The 22,229-nt window shown below is 33.1% G+C and overlaps 1 protein-coding gene across 7 annotated transcripts in view; it reads right to left on the reverse strand.

Annotated features, from left to right (window-relative positions):
- Positions 1-4,837: 4,837 nt before the first annotated feature.
- The window catches only part of LOC115214162 (armadillo repeat protein deleted in velo-cardio-facial syndrome), a 403,200-nt gene continuing 385,808 nt past the window's right edge, over positions 4,838-22,229 (reverse strand). For 4 of the 7 annotated variants that reach the window (XM_029783240.2, XM_029783238.2, XM_029783241.2 and 1 more), the window contains 2 exons: positions 8,391-8,492; positions 4,838-5,100 (listed from right to left, as the gene is read on the reverse strand). In XM_029783240.2, the coding sequence (XP_029639100.1) occupies positions 4,942-5,100; positions 8,391-8,492 (261 nt within the window). In that variant the 3' untranslated portion in view covers positions 4,838-4,941. Of the gene's footprint in view, positions 5,101-8,390; positions 8,493-22,229 lie in introns of those variants that run through there. The other 3 variants (XR_005000208.1, XR_005000209.1, XM_036505099.1) reach the window with 3 other exon arrangements.

The following is a 22,229-nucleotide window of genomic DNA, read 5'->3' on the forward strand; positions in this document are numbered from 1 at the left end:
GAAAAAGTTAACAGTTTCCTGTAGAATTACAAATTGATCAATTAACAGGAAGACTTCAAAGCCACAAACAGCTGAGATATAAATTTATGATTTTCATTTCTGTTACTTTGGGAAACCGTTTTTACAAATAAAAATTACAAAATACACATTTTTTGTTTCTCAATACTTGATGTTATATATATGTATATATACATATCTCAAATATTAGTTAACAATACAGAAAACATACATTTATATAACAGGAGATTTGGAATATTGTACAGTTCTCTACTAGTTTATTCTGGTCACATTGGCTATCTCTTCCTTACAAGACTGACTCTTAACTGAACTGACGAGCCTTTTGCATGCCTTCAGATCAGGCCATGTACAGCACACACCTCTTCCACTCTGCTTTAAGTACACAAAACTAGGCATACATATGTTTGAACAACTCTAGTCTACAATAAATCATAGATTGTTGGCCTAATTTATTTATTATTTGATAACCAAGCATCTAATGAAGTTACACTTAAAAACAATCTAGCTTCAATCTATGATCTAATATTATATATACTACACCTCATATCCCCACAACTAAATAGTGTGTTACCTTTCAAATGATATGGCAGTGACAAGGAACAAACATTTTAAGCAACAGAATCTTATGTTTTGCAAACACAATAATAACATCAAGAACCACATAAACTGGGTATCAGCACCAAACTTGTTTGTGTTGAAACCAGCAATGGAATTTCACAAAATTTTCTTTAAGTGCTCAGTAGATGAGACTATTTATGTTCCACCATAAATTCTGTCTTTGAAGTAGGGGCTTCATTAATTTAAATCCATCTTTGGACAGCCAAGACTAACAAATATGAAATGGTCATGGTTAAAGTGATAATGATGAAACAATTCTTGGATCTAAGCACTATAGGTCTGCAAGAGCAGAACAGATCGGTAGCCAAAGAACAAGTCTATATATCAAAGCAACTAGGTAATGCACCATACAATAATAACACCATTGCATAGCTGCAACTAGGCCCAACATTTAAAAGATATCCATATTAATTTCAGTTTTCATCTAAATCTGAAAGTCATTTGAGAAATTATTTCAACATTTTGCAATTTGTACTGGTCGTTGATTGACACCATTACATTTTGTAGTAGGAAAATCCCCGGTAAATTCACATACAAAATTAACTTTTTCTGAGTCTCAATTTTTATGTTACATTAATATTATCTCGCATCATTAGTATAATGAATGCTAAAGAGTTAATTTATCAAAAGATTGAAGTATTAGCAGTAAAGAAAATCATCCTTAAAGCAGTTAGAATGTATGCCTTATGACCGATTCATAGAGAGTTTAAATGTGTCTAGTTAGCCTTTGTTAAACAAAATTCAACTTATTGGACATTGTTAAATACTAAAACAACAAAATGCAAATATTAATAACATGGAAGTAAGAACATGTGATAACTATTTTTTTAACATTTTAGAATACAGGGTGGATATACCTTGGAATTAGTCAGGGCTAATAAATCAAAGCTTTGTTGTTAACAGATTAAATAAATCAACAAGACAGAAGAAAATTGGAAACAGAGACAGACAGACAGACATTCACACATAGCCATTACATATATTTTACAATAAGAAAAACTTCCTTATTTTTTCACAGCTTCAAAGAGACAGTGGAAAACAAAAGCAAAATAAAAATATAAAACAAACAAAATGTTCTGTAAATAAAAATAAGGATGGTGTATTGTACAATTAGATTTCTAAATAGCATACAGATTAACAACTGTACAGGAATACATCAAATCATTGTTGAATAGAATAAATAATAATTTAATTGTTCTGTTTGTTAAGAGTGTGTGTGTGCATGCATGAGTGTGTGTGTGGAGCATGTTGTTCTTTCCTAGTACTGAGATATGAATCAATCAAAAAATAGATTTGGATGTTAGGTTTATAATTGTGTTAGTAAATTAGTTGATTTTTTTTATATTTTAACTTTGGTTTTAAACCAAATTTTGAAAGGAATGAGTTGGCAATTTCATAAGGGGATGTATATAAAAACAAAACAAAAAGAGAGATAATTAAAAAATCAGTTTTTTTTTAATGATAAATGAACGTTAACATCCTCCCAGGTTATTTTTCCTTGCAGTTGATATTTTTAAAAAAATTTACCATTATTATTATTATTTTTTTTGTTAACAGGAAATAAGTTTTGGTTGTGAGGGCAGCGGTGGTATTTTCAAGATTTTATTCACTGGGTGGATAACTGAAGATATCAACAGTTTACAAGAGTATGAGATGAAAGATCATTGTCAAATGTCTTTAACAAACTAAGAACATAGAATAACTTACTCAACATTAAAGAAATGGAATGCTTTTAGAAAACTGCCAACTATTTTTTTCTTTGTATACACCTGGTCTTTAACCAAGCCATACAAAATTTGTATGCTTGTGTGTAAACACTAACACACAAACATACACACATTTATATATCTCTATATATATGTCTGTTTGTATATGTTTAAAAACTGTTTATATAATCACACACAAATCAAAGGAAAAAGAATTGAAAAAAAAATATGAAAAATAAAAATAAAAACCCGAACAATAATAGAAATAAAAAAAAATTTAAATATTAATCAATAATGATAATAATAATAATAATAATAATACAAGCCCCACCCGTCCCCTGTACTACTGTTGTTAAATTTATTTTCAGTAATGTGGCTAAGCAAGGATGACATCAAAAAATATTTTACAAACACATTCTTCGTTTGTTTCTGTACACAAATGTGAGAGCAGTTGTAACATCAACCAATACCATCGAACGCAATGGATTGGAGCAGTTTGAAAATCAATGCAAATATAAATATAATTATATGTGTGTGTGTGTGTGTGTATATATATATATATATATATATATACACACGAACGTGTGTGTGTGCACATGTAATTTGAACTATGAACAAGTTGAGGAAAATTCAATCCACTCAGTAGAGTTGACATGTTTTTATTCCAAGAAAGTTCATTGGTATTGCTGTAACCATTATTTTAAAGATGATCTCGGACTAAGAATTTCTACAGATGGCATTTCAAAGGAGAAAGCATTCTATAGTGAAATGCTATCTGAAGACAGACATAGCCAGACCCCAAACTATCTGAAGACAGACATAGCCAGACCCCAAACTTTAAAATAAAGGTTACCGTTTAAGTCAACTTCCACTATTTCACCTATATATATATATATATTATATATATATATATATATAATTTGGTTTCATAGATTCTGTTCCTCCTCTTTCGGACAGCAGAGATTTTCATGTGACAGAGGTCAAAGGTTATATCAAATTTGATTCCAGTGTATAAAAAGGAGGCAGGACTGTTGGCAACTCTCTCTTCTTGGAGTAAAACCTGCTGATGACACCTTAGTAGAATTAGCCAAGCACTCAGCAGATACCAAACTCTAAATATCACCATCATCATCATCATAATCAGGAATGCTCAGCATATAGAAATGAAATTTTTTTCTCTTTCAGTTCTGAAAAAGCATAATCGTTAAAGAAAATGTCTGTACTTTGTCTTATTCGAGCATTTTCAGCTTGTTTTGGAGTTTTTATATACTCATATATATATATATATATATATACTCATATATATATATATATACACTCATATATATATATGAGAACATAAATATTTGTGTGTATCTCTGAAGGAATTACACGGGACAGATCTTCAGCTGTTTTGAGATGCATTAGATTAAATGTTTTAGAGTTATTAGTGGGAGGGTAGAAGAGGGGACAGGAAGGCATGATGAAAATCAAAGAAAAAGCATAAATAAACTGGAAAGAGGGGATTATTGTGAAGATGAAAGAGCAAACGCTACTATTGATGTCTAAGTTAGTAATAATAATAATAATAATAATAATAATGATAATTGTAATTTTAGCACAAGGCCAGCAATTTTAAGAGAAGGGAGCTAGTCGATTACATTGACCCCAGTGTAACTTGATTGATACATTATTTTATTGACCCCCACCAAAAGGACGAAAGGCAAAGTTGACCATGGCAGTATTTGAATGTAGAACGTAAAGAGCCAAAAGAAACACCACTAGGCATCGCTAACAACTCTGCCAGTTTGCTTGCTTCCATAATAATAATAATCCTTTCTACTATAGGAACAAGGTCTGAAATTTTAGGGGAGAGAGCCTTGTTGATTACATTGATCCCAATACATGACTGGTACTTTATTTTATCCACCCCGAAAGAAAGGCAAAGTTGATTTTGGCAGTATTTGAACTCAAAGCATAAAGGGCCAGACGAACTGTCACTAAGCATAAAGGGCCAGACGAACTCTCACTAAGCATTTGGTTCAATGTGCTAAGGCGTCTGCCAGCTTTCTGCCTTAAAACTAATAATGATAATAATAATCTTTCTTATTATAGGCACAAGCCTGGAATTTGGTGGAAGGGGATTGAGTCGATATCACTGACCCCAGAGTTTCACTGCAACTTAAATTTATTGACCCTCAAAGGATGAAAGGCAAAGTCAACCTCAGCAGAATTTGAACTCAGAACGTAATGATGGATGGAATGCCACTAAGCATTTCATCCAGTGTGCTAACAATTCTGCCAATCCAAGAATCAACATCACAATCTTATGATCCTGAGTCCAGCACCCTAACCACTAAGCCATGTGCCTCCACAATAATAATAATAATAATAATAATAATAATGATGATGATGTTGACTGATGATGATGATGATGGCGATGAAATAAATGAAATTTAGAAATGATGTCTGTGTATATCAGTGCATCCTGCACAGTGATTGTTGTTTTCATTCAGTTTTTTGTACTTCTCTTTCCCCAGTCAGAGTGTCCTGGGGTTGTAATAAATCAGTGAACTGTGAGTTGGTGGGAGAGGAAAAGGGAGTGAGAAGAGGAGCAGTTTCAAACCCAGGAGTCTGCATTTCCGGGATTTTCAAAGTGATACTCGGAACTGTTCTGTGTCGGGTTGGAACTCTCCTGGGCATTTCTTGCTGAAGATCTGTTTACTTGTGCATATAGGGGTTCACCATGGGAGTTAACCAGTGTCAACGGTTGAGGCTCCTGAAAAGAAATAAGATTATAATATAGCATCATCATCATCATCATCAATTTAATGTCTACTTTTTCATGCTTGCATGGGTTAGATGGGACTTTGTCCAGATGTTTTTCTTTTTTTACAGCTGATGCTTCTCCTCTTACATTTGAAACCTTTTTGTCCCCATATTTCTGTTGAAATACACAGCCTTTCTTTCAATTAATTTTCAAAGTAATTAACATAACTACTGCCTAGTGTGGCTGTCCCTTAAGAGACAACAACACAACCATTTAACCCCAGGAAGACGTCTCCAGCTGGTTCATTCAGTGCACTTCTTGCAACCAATATTTATTGTAAGCGGGAGATAACTCTTGTCACACTTGCTTCAAGACCACCAGACCATGTGGTTTCGATCTGCATTGGATCTCCTTGGTGGTGAATACTTAGTCAAGCATGGCAGCAGTTTACATCATTTGCAATATATATATAAAAAAAAGTGTCATACAATCACTGATTTTATATTTTTATTAAGCAGGGTGTTGGAGACATAATATACTATGATGGAAACTTTTTACTTATATATAATAATGAAATTATTGTATACAGTGCTCAGGGGCACCACAACTTGTCAAAAAGTGTGTATAAAGTATATGCAGTAATGTACAAATGTCTGGGAAGTGAACAGTGTATGAGTCAGATACATGCTTGCGTGTGTATGGAGGGGAGAAAATCAGGTGTAGTGTTGGCGAATCACAGGAAGCATGGAAGTTTTGAAGGATGCAGTGCTCCGACAACTAACAACTGATGCCGGCAGTCTGTTCCATGCTTCAGCAACTCTTAGCGTGAAAAAATGTTTCCGAAAGTCATGGGAGCTGTGCTGTTTTCTGACTTTGTAAACATGTCCATAGGTGTTAGACAGGTGAAGTTTGAAAAGGTGCTCAGAGTTATTATTTGTAAGATGGTTAATAATTTTATGGGTGTCTGCCAAGTCAGCTGCCAGATGTTGGAATTTCAATGTATCCATGCCCAGGGAAGTAAGGCGTTCAGAATATGGCAGATGCCTGATGGAGGGTATTCTCTTGGTTGCACGTTGAACTAGAAGTTTGTATTATAGAACCGGGGCTGGTCTCAAATAGATTGGTATCAAAAGATTCAAAGAAAAAATGAGAACACATTGGATAATGTTGTCCAAGATGCACTAGTACCTGGATACGATAAGACAGTTATGGCTGAATTATCTCTCATCAGATCTCTTCAATCAGAGTTAATCATTTCTAAACAACCACAGAAGTTATTTGAGTAACTTGGTCACACAATATCGTCCGTTATTCTAGGTAGTTGTATAAAAGAGATCTAGGCAACTAGAATACCAATTTTTCTCTTGGAGGATAACAAACTCTGAACAGTGGCACAATATACTAGTGAAAGCAGCATGGAAATTGTGAAGTGGATTTTGTTGACTTTTGGTGCCTCAAAGAACAACAATGACAAAAGTAACCTCAAGCAGAAACCAGGGCGCTTGAAAATGATTTCAGATTTAGATAACTTTAACTAACCTGGTGTATACCAGCTTCACCTGAACCAACATATCAGTCTCTACACCTGTCACCACCCATACTGCATCATAAACACTATAAACACAATCTCTACTATCAGAACATCAATCTTCTGGAATTCCAAATCCTACTAATGTTTTTCTTTTTATATGTTCAAACTTAACATCAACAAAATTAAGAAGATAAACCTGCCTTGTTTTCCTCATTAATCCTTTTGTTATGTTTTTGTTGAAATACACTGGTTTTGTTTGAATTAATTTAAAAACTAATGAAAAATTTAGTAAAATAACTGTCATTATTCAGCTGGTGCTTGAGACGTAAATTATCGTGAAATTTTGATGGAAGGTTTTTAATTTAGATCACTTAAAAAGGAGAAGTTTGTATTGTGGAAACAGGGGTGGTTTCAGGCAGGTATCAAAAAAGGGTTAAGGCATTAGAAACGGCTGATGGTCATCAAGTCTACATAAACCTTCTTTGCTAGCATGAATAAAATAAATTAATTTAAATGATATGTTATAAATTGCATAAAAAATATATCATGTTTAAAAATTGAGAAGCCAGAGAGATAAAAAGACTGAAATGTTATCTTTGGTGATTCAAGCAATATTTGGTCCCTAAACAATTACTTATTCTACTACTAAATAAACTAGTGCAGGAATGAAGAATGTAAATAAAACGACTTACGACTTGAACTTGTTTTAAGGAGTGTAACTTAGAAAACACTGGCTAACAATTATACTCAGTTATAACAGCTGAAATTTTTTATATGTGGACTTACATTATCATTGCAAACACACCAATTAAGGAAAAGGATTTACAATTCTAATAATCAAATAACAACATTAAGATGGAATCTAACAAACACTTAAATATTGCGCAATTACATTTAAAGCTAGTGCCTCATAGTTGTTTAGGGTTCATACTGTTAACATTAATACCATGGACACAAGTAAGAAAATGTTGTCTTTGAATCGGAAAAAGTATCAATTCAAATAAATGAATTGATTGCGTATCTTACACAGGGTTTCCTTGGAGTGGATACTAAAAAGATTTCCATCAAACCATTATATATTCTATTACACAAGATCAAATGGATTACTGTTCTTAAACCAAAAGAAAAAAACAACTATTTAAGACCGATAAGCTATTTTCATCTGTTTATAGCAAAACTTGCAGGCATAGTTGGAAATTGTCAGAAAAAAATTTATTTAGGGTACAGTGAACCATTTTGATGTGTTCCCCAAGTAAATTCAGTTTTAGATTGGAAGCTATATATATATATATATATATATATATATATATATATATATATCCAATGAAAAGAAGGCGACAAAGAAAATTTTTTAATTTTTTAACACAGCTTTAATTATAAGTTACAAAGGTTTCCTTACTATCTCCATTTGCAACACAAGTTTACATGAAAATTCAGAAGAAAAACCATGTAATATTTGTGCTTTTAGACATTGGAGAGGGGCTTCCTCAGACTTGCATCAAAGGCATGCTGTTACACTGCGTGTCTATCAGATGTTGTTAGGAATATATATATATATATTCCAGCAGAAACTCAGAAAATATGAGGAAATATTGGTGTCCCAATTTCTCCAGATTCAACATTCCCAATAATAGTGAACTTGGAGTCATTCAATTAAAAGACTAATTAAACTGACATGGCTGCTAGAAAACTGAAAGATCCTCATCTAAAATCAGCAGGTATGAATTGATTGGAAATCAAATAAACCAATTATTTTCTCAATACTTACAAGACTAGATGTTGGCCCAGAAGCATTTGTGAATTTTGGATGACCTCGCTGGTCTCCCAGGGTTTGATAGCCAGGTCCCATGTCATTTAAAGGTATTGAATCCTGTGACAAGAAGATGAATGAAATTAGCAATAGAAAGATTTTATGAATTTTGTCAGTCATTTGAATTCGTAAAAAAAATACAATTTGATGTTCATAATATTTAAGTCAACTATTTTATTAAATAGGTGAGATTACAAAAAAAAAAACAAAAACAATATATATATATATATATATATATATATATATATATATATATATATATATACATATATATATATATATACATATATATATATATACAAAAGTTATTGCATTTAAAAAAACAAAGGCTAGTTAAGAACTTTTGTAAGATATAATAGGAAATTTTAATTTTTGACAAAATAGGTTCTTTGTGAGTGTTCTCTTCTCTAAATTACACACACACACTATACATTCCTAAATATTAATTCAGTAGCTAAAGTACTTTCTTACCTAAAAAAAAAAAAAAAATGCAAAAAAGATAAGCTTTTAGCTACAACCCTACAGCAAAAAAGCATATATTACAATAAAACTACATTATCACTACTAAATTAATATTTACTGTCTTATTTCTTTTTTAAGTATCAAAGAAGAAAGCAGCAGTCAGTAATTGAAACTAGCTTTTCACTTTTTCTAAGATTCTAACAAACATTTAAAATTAATTAAGCTAATCACATCGGATATAAAACTCCTGATATGTTAATAGAGCATGGAAACAAAATCACTCAAAATACTAAATATTTACCTTGTCTAGTCTTATTACAATTGATTAGCTCTTTTGATAACAACTCACCTGAGACCCCCCCCCCCAGTTCTATGATACAAACTTTCCGTTTTAAAGGGATCTAAATTCCAACTGCTTATCAAATTTTATTTCCATGTTAATCTATATTCGGAATCGGAATACCATCTTAATAATAACAAAGTTTGTTGACTAAATTCTTCATCAATTGCAAAATTAATTGAAACAAAGCTAGAGTCTTCCAGCAGAGCCAGGAAAAGTCAGCAGATGGTTTCTTTTTGGAAGGAGGGATTGCAATAAATAAAAAATAAATCCAAATTACTGTCTTTACTTTTCCAACCAAGCAATAGACAAACATTTTAAGCAGCAACACTATGGCTAATAGCTAAGAGAATTGAGCAGTTGTCAGTTCAGCCAACTTCATTTTGCTCTAATATTTTGTTTCAGTCACTTCATTTACCTTTTTCATACAAACCAACCTGATTAAAAACTTCTTTTTTTAAAGTGATCTAAATTAAAACTTCACCCAACAGGTTTATGGTTGAACCTGAGACAGTGGAGACTTCTGGCCTTCTCAGCCCAGCTCACTTTCACAACTGTGAGCCCCATGAATCAGAGTGGCTGCTGCAGTGCATCTCCCTTGCCATCATCTGGGGCAATGCATTTCCCATATTGTCTGCTGGGACCATGTGGTGAATTTAGAGACTTTAAGAATTTTGTGCTTACTCTATAGACAATAAACTTTGAATCCTTTATAAAAAAAAAAATTTTTTTTGCTCCAAACACCAGATTAATAATCATAGTTGCTTTACAAAATACTTCATAAGTTTTCAGATTGATTGAAAGAATTTCAACCAAAATATGACAACAAAATTCAGAAATAAACAATTACTAAAATAACATTACTTCACTTGGTACGTAACTATTACATTTATGATCATCCTTTTAATAGTTTCTATTTTCAATCACGACACATTTTAGATTAGACCTGATAAACAGTAATTCTATTCATCCAAGTCCTGTACTATCCTACTTGTATAAGACCTAATATTTTCAGATTTTAACATTTTCTGTGATATTGAAGGTAAAATATAAAAATAAATAGAACAAAAAAAAATTATTACTGAAACTGGAATTATTTACTCTTGTTTAAAAAGCTAACAGTGATAAAAATATTTACAGTTTATCTTCTAATAAAGGTTTATTACAGGATACAATCATGTTTCACATTAAGTAGTTTCAGAATATTCCTAACTGAACATCATGCAATTAATTAGAAATTAATAGTTGTAGTAGTAATAATAACAAAAACAATAATAATAACAATAATACAAAGAAAAAGAGAAAATTAACAGGCACCATTTTTTTTATTTTCACAAATACAGGAATTCAACAACCATTCCTAAGCCATGCGTTGTTTTCTCAAAACTCATTTCAAACAAGCTTAAAGCACATCAAGATTGGAATCTGTTGAATTTTGAAATTAAACAAGTGCAACTTTTGTTTGGTTGATTGGTGGGTGTGCATGAGTGTGTGTTTAGGTTTTAATTAATCCTATTTTCAGTTGCTACTGAGGTTAACAAGCCAAGCGTGCATCAGATTCTTCCCACCCCTTTTTTTTTGCTTTATTCCTAGCTGAAGCCATGTCACACCTACTGTGTAACCTGAACCCTATTGGTAAAAACATTGCTAAACATGAGACCTTTAGTTCAAACAGAACTTGAAACATGAGTATATATACTTTTGCCTCAGGGGCTGAGTTTTGTGCACTGGCACTTAGCAATGCATGAAACTATCAGCCCTTGAGTCACTCTGTAACTTCAGTTGATTATCAATAACAAAAACGTGCGCACACATAAACATCAGCAATTTCCAATTCCTTATATTTCTATTTTGAGAGAGAATTGATGGAACGCAGAGAAGAAGGACTTTAAAATATGATGTTTGATAGAAATCTGAATAGAATTGCATGTAATATTAAGAGCTTATATTTTCCTGATAAGGTAACCGTAAGATTCTTATATCACATGTATTATCAACAGAGGTGGTATTAATACTGAGGTAATATTTATCTTTACTGAATATGAGTTTCTCTCATGGGAACTACTGCGGTATAGTTAATTCTATGTTTAAGAGGGGATAAATTCTTATATAAAAAAAAACAGATTGAAAACAAATTGCAACCTTTTGGTACCAAATAGTTTAATTCCTACCCATGACACTGTGTCCAGAAAAGTCTTCAGTTTCAGCAAGACGTGTGTACACAGATTTTTATTCTCCAAACTCTATTAATGAATAAAGAACTTGTTTGCTCTGCAAAACAAAAATTCTTATCACAAATTTTGTGTCAAAATGTAAAGATTTAGACATAGTTCTTTGCACTCCTATTTCAATCTGCTCTCACATTGTACGTGTAGAGATACTTATATGCACTTTAGAGACATGACTGGTGAACCCCTGGTCCAGTTGCAGGGTAAAAGAGAAAAATCTGAAGTACATGCAAATAAATGAATGTCAAATTCTTTCCTTGCAAAGCTGGTAATCTCAGAGATAAATATTCTTTGCCAGGTTCAGTGTTTGAGAGGAAGAGAACTTGGAATACTGATAAAAAGGGACAAAAGCAATACTAGGAAGCAACTTAACAACTAAGTACACCATATACCTTTCTTGTAGTTTTAAGATTAAAGGTAACCTTCTTGAGTCATGCTGACTCATCAGGGTTGCTTTCCTGGCTTCCATGGCGTATAAATTCCCAACTTGGACAGGACACTGGTCTGTCACAGGATTACTCACTTTTGCCAGCTGAGTGGACTGGAGCAACATGAAAGGAAGTGTGTTGCTCAAGAACACAACACATCGCCCAGTCTAGGAATTGAAATCACAATCTTATGACCAGGAGTCCAACAGCCCAACCACTAAGCTATGCGCCTTTAAGATTAGGTTCAAAGTGCAAATCCATGATGGGGCTAACTGTAAAATGTGACAGTTCTATCAACAATATGAAGCCAAAAAGAGCAGAGCAGTAAACAACAACATATAAAAAGTCCAAAAGATGGAATCGTTAACCATGTAATCTCAAGAAACGCTTGAAGACCAGTCTACCTCATTTTCCCCATTCAGTGTATTTAAACCAGAGTTTTCCAAACTTTTCACTGATGGGGAAAAGTTAAAACAGATTCCATATTTTAAGGAACATTTATATAAAAATTACTTAACTTTATTAAAGAGAAAGAAAAAATTTAATAAAGTTAAATTTCACAAATGTTTCCAAAAAGTTTAAGACATTTCATCTTAAACCAAGACGTTGTTACTACCAAATTCGCCTACAATTCCATTGTACAGCAGTTTTCATGTTGAGTTTCGCAAACCATTTGCCTGCCCAAAGCTTTTCTGAAGTTTGTCCTGAACGCCCATACATGGTTTCATATGATTTGAGTAATATAATGCTTGGATCTTTTCGGTTTGAACGGCAGTTTTTAACATAATTTCAAGGTAACTGAAAAATTTTAAACTTCATATACTGGTAGAATGTGTTTATAAAACATCATTTTCTCTTGGCTTTATTGAGAAAATTCTATAGCTTGTAAGATATTTGTTGTTTTTTTTTCTTCAATTTCTGCAATTTCAACCAATCAATTACGTCTATTAAGGTAAAAAGCATTTTGTGCCGTATGAATATGTCCCTCGTTTAAGAAACAGATTGGGTTTATTTACATTTGTGAAGAAAAAAAGATACCCTTCCCCCCACCCTAACCCTAAAACAGATTGAAATGCAATAGATCGATACTAAGGTCATAATTATGGGTGACAATTTCATATGACACCGCTAAAAAAAAAACTGCCGTTCAAACCGAAAAGATCCTAATGCTTTCCTTTCATAAGTCCTATGTTACTGTGGAGGTTAAAAAACCCCAACAAAACTGAGAATGTGTATCATATGTGAAATAGAAACCAGAGAGGTGTGCCCTGCATGACACGTTATACACGGGACAGATGCCAAGATTACCCTACCTCAAGGATTATGTTGGACGTGAAAACTAACATAACGGAGGCTGAAAATTAAAAAGGAATTTCCTTATAATTAGCCCATTGATCACTATCGCTGAGCTTTGATTGGGATACGCTGTGATTTGAGGGAGAAGTGGCGGCTATTTCGTGACAACGTCGAAACTCTCAAATGTAAAGTAAATTCTTCTAGGTTATATTGAATTTACTTTACTCTTTTACTTGTTTCAGTCATTTGACTGCGGCCATGCTGGAGCACTGCCTTTAATCGAGCAATTCGATCCTGGGACTTATTCTTTTGTAAGCCCAGTACTTATTCTATCGGTCTCTTTTGCCGAACCGCTAAGTAACGGGGACATAAACACACCAGCATCGGTTGTCAAGCAATGCTAGGGGACAAACACAGACACACAAACACTCATATATATATATATATACATATATACGACGGGCTTCTTTCAGTTTCCGTCTACCCAATCCACTCACAGGGCTTTGGTCGGCCCGAGGCTATAGTAGAAGACACTTGCCCAAGGTGAACCCGGAACTATGTGGTTGGTAAACAAGCTACTTACCACACAGCCAACAAATAATATTTATAAAAGTAGATCATCTGAAAAAGATCGACGTGAAGCGAACCTGCTGAAGGTTGTCAAGAGAGACAACTTTACAATTAAGCTAGTCAAACAGAAGTTACGTCCCTTAACTGCTGCAGTCAAAAGAATCCGTTTTTTTTAGCCGTGAAATTTGGATACAAATCAATTAAAGAAAAAAAAAATCCTTAAAAACAACGTATATGTAATGAGAGACAATTACATTAATGTATTTCCCCAAATCTAATGACGAAGAAAAAAATAGATTATAACAAAAAAACATTCGACTTCGAAACCATTCTTGGTTTTATCTCTTTTTTTTTTCTTTCAAAGACAATTTTGAATCAGAGGAATATTATTATTCCTGGCATCCGTCTCGGTTTACCCTTAGGACTTATTTTATTGATGGTGGAGGAACGAAGCAGAATTTGAACTCAGAAGAGACAAATACTTCCAACGTATTAGTTTAAACGTTGAGAGTAACGAGGTCGCGGTTCGAGCACCGAAGACGTGGACACCATGGAACCAATTAGAAATATTTTAATGAAATTAGGAGTCTTCGTGTGTTTTTTAATGGCTACCCCGTCTCTTCCATGCTGTAATCGTTTTAGTTGCAAAGCAAATTATTTGATCTGAGACCATGCTTTGCAAGTACACTTCTGCAATATTCCTTGAGGCGAAAGTAAAGAATATGTACCCCCGGTGTTTAGGGGGTTAGGGTTTTTGTTACGCCGAAAACGGGTGGTGTACGTATTCTTTACCTCCGCCTTCCTTAATATAGTAATGGAACCTTGAATTACTTGAGGAGCAAAACGAAATTGCAATGATTATACTCTATTTATGAAACTAAAATGCTATAATCGTTTTATACAGGCTCAATCCACCACTGTCTGTAAATGGTATTATACAAATTTAGTTCACCAATTTCTCTGCTTAAACAGTTACAATACAGACTTAGATCACCGATACTTCTATTCTAGGGAGTTTATTAATACCTCTGATATTAAATCACAAGACCAGCAATTTTAGGGGAGGGAAGAGGTTGATTATGTCAACCCCAGTGCCAAACTGGTACTTATTTTACCACCTCAGCAAGAATGAAAGACAAAGTCAATCTCAGCTGCTGAGTTTTGTCTGGCATGCTAACAATTCTGCCAGCTTGCTGCCATAAGCTTACCATTAATAACAACGTTCTCTTTGGCACTACACCACATATTTTTGAGGCATTGGTATAGCTGAAGGAATTATCCATAGTATATTAGCAATACTTATTTCATAGAAGGTTTTGCGTTCAGAATACAACTTAATCGCACAGGCTACAATTTAGCCAGACACTCTACAAATTACGGAATTCTACAGCCCCGATTTGTTTACAGACATAACTAGAGACTAATACAGGTGTAATGGACGACAATATGGAAAATTAGTACCTACCTAATGGTGCTAAAGCTACATGAAAGAATTCAGTGAAGTGGCAACAAGTAAGCATTGCAACCTACCATTCGTTCTATATCCTCCTCCTCCTCATTATCATCCTTTAACGTCCGTTTTTCATGCTGGCCTGGGTTGGACAGTTTGTCTAGAGCTGCACCAGGCTCCAGTCTGATTTGGCTAGGTTTCCATGGCTGGATGCCTTTCCTATTGCCAGACACTTGACAGTGTGTGCTAGGTACTCAATGATTACAAGTACAGTGATTTTTATTTCTTTTTCAATAAAAAATTTTCTTAATAGATAGAAGACAGACAGAATGCTGTGACATTCATGCCTTGTAGGAGCATCAATGAAATAGAATAGTTTCAATGAGAGCTGAAAACCTACCGTAACTATATTGTTGCCCTGAATACCAGCAGTTTATTTCTTTTCCCTACATTATTTGCCACAAACAATATCAATGGCAACATCAATTATAATAAATTTCGTTTAAGCACTTTGCAAAGCAAATAATCAAATTTTTGATTAAGCTGCAAAAATCACCAGAGACATGAAGAAAAGGATGATACGATTTATGGTTGTAGAAGTTTCCTCACTCAACTAAAACAAAAATTTTAGATATTTTAGTCGAAACTTAGTCAATTTCGTTTTTTTTTTTCAAAACAGAACCAAACCTGTAGCACTACTGGGAAATTTCTATAAACATTATATCTTGTTGATATATAAATTAAAGAGATTCCCAGAATGTTCATGAAAAACCATTTTTTTTCCTTGGTTAAGTATGAATAGTTAGGGCAGAAACAATTAGTGCAAAGCTAATTGTTAACTTTTTCTAATGAGTTCCTTTTGTTATCAATAAAATCCATTAGTGACAGCCGAGGGCTTTTTTTCTCCCCTCCAGAGATTACAGAGAAGAGACAAATCATAGAATAAACCTGTTAACATTAAGTATCGGTACACACACACAGTTTGGTAACTGTAAAAATGACAAGTGAATTTTTTATCTTGTTTATGGTGGAAAAACAAATTTAGCGTGGAAAAAGGTAGCATATGAGAGACATGATTAAAAGGTAGGAAGAGAAGAATGAAAACAAGATGAAGAGAACTCATGGGGGTGGGGTGTAAGGAAATAAGAGAAACAAAGAAAGATGGGAAGAGGACAAAAAAACCCAGAGAGAATATGAGTGAGAGGAAGAGAATATGGCTAATAGAAAGAGAGAACTTCGAACAAAGATAGCAAGCAATGGTAGAAAAGTAGAGGGGGAAAAATGAGAAGGAAAAGAAATGAAAAGATGTAATAATGAATAAAGCAAAGTGTGATGAGCAGTGGCTCGACCAATAAGAATGTCATAACAATGTGTTGAAGAATTCTAATTCAAATAAAACACTTCAAATATTGAGAGCAAAATAAATATAAATACAACCAAACTATATCACATTATTTCTTCCATTAAAATGTTCAATACAATCCAATGATATTTCTACCTTAACAAAAAAAAAAAAAAAAAAAAAAATTGCAGCAAAGCCACATGATAGTGGTGTCAAGTGTGGCTTGCAGACCATCACATGATTTTATTCTTCCTTTCTGTTTTATGAATTCAGTGAGTAGATGCACATTGCATGTTCATACTTCTCTTTCCGGTTTCTACTCAAAAACTGTTTACAGATCACAACCATCTTATGAGTCTGCATTTGTGAGATGCACTTTGTGTGTCAATGGTTGTGGGGAAAAAAAATCACTATATTAATGGAAAAGAAGATAGTTGTAAAAGTTTAAAAAGACAATAAAAGAACATGTGGTGTATTGCTGGTAGTCAACTACCCTAGAGGAGACCATCCCTTCTAAGATTAAGTTAAGTTGAGGTAGGTCTGAAAGTTAGAAATTTACATCAAAGAGTAAAGAATGTGTACATAGTTTATCCATTAATTTTCTTTTTCTTCAACACATTATAAAAGTTTTAAAGTTTCTAGTTGTTGGCAGTACTATTTCATCCTTCTTTGCAATCATCAGCATAGAATAATTTGAGACAAATAAATGAAGCTAAATTAAACAATGAGAGAACTGTTGAAACAAAATTGTCAGCAGCCTTCAGAAACTGATCCACCTAATGTATTCACTTATTGTATTTTATCAACAGCAATAACAATAATTGAAACTGAATTAGACTAAAGTAATTTACAGCAATGTTTAATCAGTTTTCAAATGGGGGGTGGGGGGGAAGGAAAACAAAAAAATTCCTTGAAGAGTGTAAAATACTTATTATAAGGGCCTTTTCTCTAATCCTCTTATGTATTTCTTTTTGTTTTATTTTGTTTGTTTAGTTCACACACCAACTTGAAATATATGAAATAGAAGCATTTATTTTTTTTCCTTTTCCAATGCAAAATATATCAAAGCTAAAAGACAATAACAGTTTTACATTTTATCTGCAACAGTATTAGTACAGTAACAAAACCCAACTACACTGCCACATCAAATGAAAATACACATAGATGGAGGTTAAATAGTTGTTAAAAGAAAAGGTTGTTTTCTATGATGTATACTGAAGAGTTTTATGCAGTAAACCAGCCAGTCAATATGATTGTCTACGTGGCCACTTATCTCATAATGTTCAGTGTGGACATTGAAATGGTTTATGTATGTCTTTCATTACAGATGAGAAAAGTATGTGTATTAACTTGTAAACCATGATAATAAATATAACTCCCTCTCTCTCTTTGCGTATGCGTATCTCTTTTGATTTTATAAGGGAGAGATTATAATTCATAAACCTAATCTTGAATATATTACAACTACTTATTTCTATCATATCTCATCTTAGCCCACTTAATCCTGAGAGGATTGTAGGGGCAGAGTCCTCACGCACAGCTTCGTTCAGGTCCTGTCAGAAGCAACAGTCTCCAATTGATCTGGCTGGATTGGATGCCCGTATCTGTGGTCTACTCCTGGGTCTCCTGCAGGTTGGTTTTGTCCATAAAAAGACCATCACAGCAGAATTCCTCAACACTTAAGAATCGAACCAAATCTCCAAATATATACAATGAACTTTCATATCACACACGTGCACACACACACACACACACACACACACTTTCTACCAGTGCATAGTAGCAGCCAAAACTTGCTCCACAAACATTCTTTGCTTTAAGTCCCTAAAGTTTTGGGCAACAAATCCCACAAGAAATATGGGATGGTTATGGCTAGAATATTGATTGAGAGTAGACAGTTCAACTTCTGACATGGCACACATCTTAAAACTCCTTGAGCGATTTGCTGAAACTTCCAGCTAAATTTTAGCTTTAGATTAGATTACCTCTTTAGGCTTAACACAAGCAGACCAGAATTGATTAACAACTCAGATACAGTGACATAACAAAGCAGACAGCATCTAGATCAGCTCTCCATTAAACTTGTAAATAAGGATCTTTTTTTAGTAAGGCAGTGGGGGATCTTTTTTGCAGGAGACATATACTGAATTGAATTTGTGTAAGTATATTACTGGTACTTTATTCAATGATTTGAGGATGGATGGTAGAGCCATCTGTACCAGGGATTAAACATTGGAAGGTAGTAAGAGAAACACTACTAGATGGATACAACTCTATCACTGTCCTAATTATGTCTTACATTGACGCGAAGGCCATAAAATGCTGCTATTGTTTAGCCCAAGGCTTGAACTGATTGAGTAAACTTATGATCAAAGACATTCTTACTGTGGCCATTCTGCATTTTTTTTCATAGACATATTATATTTAGGAAGACATTATCCAATGTGACTTTCTTTCAAAAATTTTCTAAGATGGTAATGAGTGATCCAAGGGGGACTTAGTTGGTGTTACTAGCAAGTTGGGTGACCACAAACATGAATTTTGTCTTTGGTTCATGGTCATCCATTTGAAGGGAAAAGTAGAGTGACTTAATAAATACAGGGGCATGCATGCTAACATTTTAAGTCAATCCCAAAGTGTTGAATGGCAAAGTCAACATTACTGACTTTTGAACTCAGAACCAAGAAGTGAAATGAAATATGGTAAGGAATTTGGTTTGGCACTATACAGTTTCTGTCACCTCAATGATATCCTTCACTTCTCTTTAACAGGTTAATTCTTGAAGAGGAGAGACATAAATGAAATTGGCCCCAATACATTAGAGGCACTTATTTTAATTTACTTCCCCTCTGAACATATGAAAGAAGTTATTCTTGTTAGAACCTTAACAAAAAGGTGAAAAGAAAAAAAGAAACAAAAAACCCCGAATAGTGTTGAAATTTGTTAAACCAACTTTTTCACTATAATAATTCTAACTTTTAACTTTTCCAAGACATCAAAAAATTTCCATGAGAGAATAATTTCCTTGCATGTTCAATCAGCTCGGATTTTTAATTGTCAGTTCATGTGACTTAAATTATTGATGTCCCTGAGGGGAAGACGAAAACATTATGCAGTCCCATTATCATTTTCTACAAATCTGTGGCCTCATGCCTCCTTAGATAAAAACTTGAAGCTTTCAGAAAATATTTTGGAGCAAGTAAATTAATGTTATTGGCTTAAGAGAAAATTCTGCTACAAATCTTAGAACAATCGATATAAAACATATGAAGAAATAACAAGTGGATTTAAAAAATAGAAGTTAACAAATGTTTCTTGTTTCATCCAGCAGGTACATCACAAATACTTCTACCATCACAGTAAAGCAAGTTGCCAAGGCCTGTTTTAATTTGCCACATGGAAAATTTCAAAAGAAAAGAATTTTTTGTTGAATTTATTTCAGAAACAAATTTATAATAAACTGAGAAAATTGGAGAAAAATTCACAAAAATGGAAATTATTTCTAACTAGAAAGTATTAAATATTTTTCCGAGTAGGAAAAATCAAATTATTTATATATTATCTATAGCTTAGAAATCTATTTTTCCCTGGAGGGGAGAACTATAAAATAAAATACACAAATAAATAAGATCTTGTGCCTGCAATGTTAGAGTTTCATCAATCCAATTTCTGAAACTTGTGTGAAATCAAGATGTTGAACAGCATTAACTTTCATTAGTTCTTTACCAAAAAGTAAAGCAGACATGCCATAAAGCACAACCTAAATACATTATTTAAATAAAGTTTATATATTTCTTTAGATGTAATAGATTTTGGACGTAATTTTTAGAAGTAAATTAAAAAAAAAAAAATTTGCCACATTGAAGGTGAAAATGAAAATAATTGGAAAAAAAAAAAAAAAAGCTTGCTACAGATATAAACAGAGCTAATTCACAAAAATAATAAAATAAAATGAAATTCAAAAAAATTTTCTATTGGAGTTTAAAAACTACTGTATTGAAAAATACTCTTCCTTTGATTGCTACCTGTCTGTTGAGTAGACACACTGACACACATCTTTCTCAGTAATATTTAATTCATATTAGTTCATTTATATGAGTAACTTATATTAAGTCATAAATATGGAGGTTTTTATCTTCAGAAACAAAAAAAGTGGTTGAGCCCTATCAGTTAGTAGTATTTGTGGTTTTTAGTTCAACAAAACTGAATTGACATATATATTATTTCAATTATTCACATAGCACACATACTCTCTCTCTGTCTCTTTTATCAAGTCAATATATATATATATATTATATATATATATATAGAGCATGGTATAAAGGTTACCAAAAAAGCATTCCATTGTTGGATGTGTTGGGCAAGGCATTTTTGACCAAACTAAAGAATTGCACCAGACAAATATTATGAATTTGAGAGAAAGATCTTAGGGAATTGAACAATCTTATAATCACATTATTTGTAGCAATGGTGGTTGTGGCAATCAGACCAGGTAAACTATGCTACCACTGGGTTTTAAGATTGCTTATACAATTTGTCAGTTTCAAATCCAGTTGAGCATTTTCCAATGATAGGGCAGAATATGAACTGAGAATGCAAGAGCCAGAACAGATACCACATGATATCCAATCTGATGCTCAAACAATTTGACCAATCCACTGCTCGAAACTGGTACTATGTTTTTATCAACCTAGAAAAGATAGACAAGCATAACTGATCTTGGCAGGATTTGAACTTAGAGCTGATAGAATCAGAACATATACCTCAAGACATTGTAACCAACATTCTAATGACTGCCAATTTGCTACTCATTTAGAATAAAAATGCTCCAAAAGCTGGAAAGCTGGTAGGTCATGAAGAAGAATTATCTTATGTTCTAGACAGGGTTATTAAAGATGGATTATATATTTGAATGAAGAACCTTGTAATTGACATTAAATATGTTTTAGTCTTGTCAGCATATTTCAGTTTTAGCATTTGTTGAACTTACTCTTGTTAAAGCAGATGAACCCTTTTGGTAATCATATTTCTGTAGAAATACACTACATTTGTTTCAATTAATTTTGAGAATAAGGGAGAATTTAGCAAAACAACTTAGACATTATGAAGCTGGTGTTTAGAACATAAATTATAATGGAATTTTGAGGGAAGATTTTAAAATCACTTTACAACAGGAAGTTGATATCATAGAACCAGAAGTGATCTCAGAGGAAATGATATCAAAAGGGTCAACATGAATCTTGGTCAAACCTAAATATTATATTTACTTCTAACAATAAATTAATTCAGAGTTTTAAATTATTACTTAAAATATGAATCATTGCAAAGAGGCTAGTAAGTAAGTAAATATGTTAATTTAACATTCCTTTGAACAGAGAAAGCAGATGTCCACTCAAAATTTTATATCTTAACTGCAGAAAGTGGTTTTACTCCACAGCTTTGTGAGAACCTCCCCTTCAGCTGTGAGAAGTGGAGATACCCTCAGTGACACTTTACAAACGTCAATTTTTCAGATTAAAAAAATTCCCTACCACCCACATATTTCATCAAATATCTCTTTCCATAGCAAGAATCAAATACTTTTAGAAGTGGATATAAAAACCCGCAGTAACAGAAAGTATCAATTCTAATTTTTCCCGCAGTAACAGAAAGTATCAATTCTAATTTTTCCCGCAGTAACA

Source organism: Octopus sinensis, linkage group LG7, assembly GCF_006345805.1.
Source record: "Octopus sinensis linkage group LG7, ASM634580v1, whole genome shotgun sequence".
NCBI classification, from domain to species: domain Eukaryota; kingdom Metazoa; phylum Mollusca; class Cephalopoda; order Octopoda; family Octopodidae; genus Octopus; species Octopus sinensis.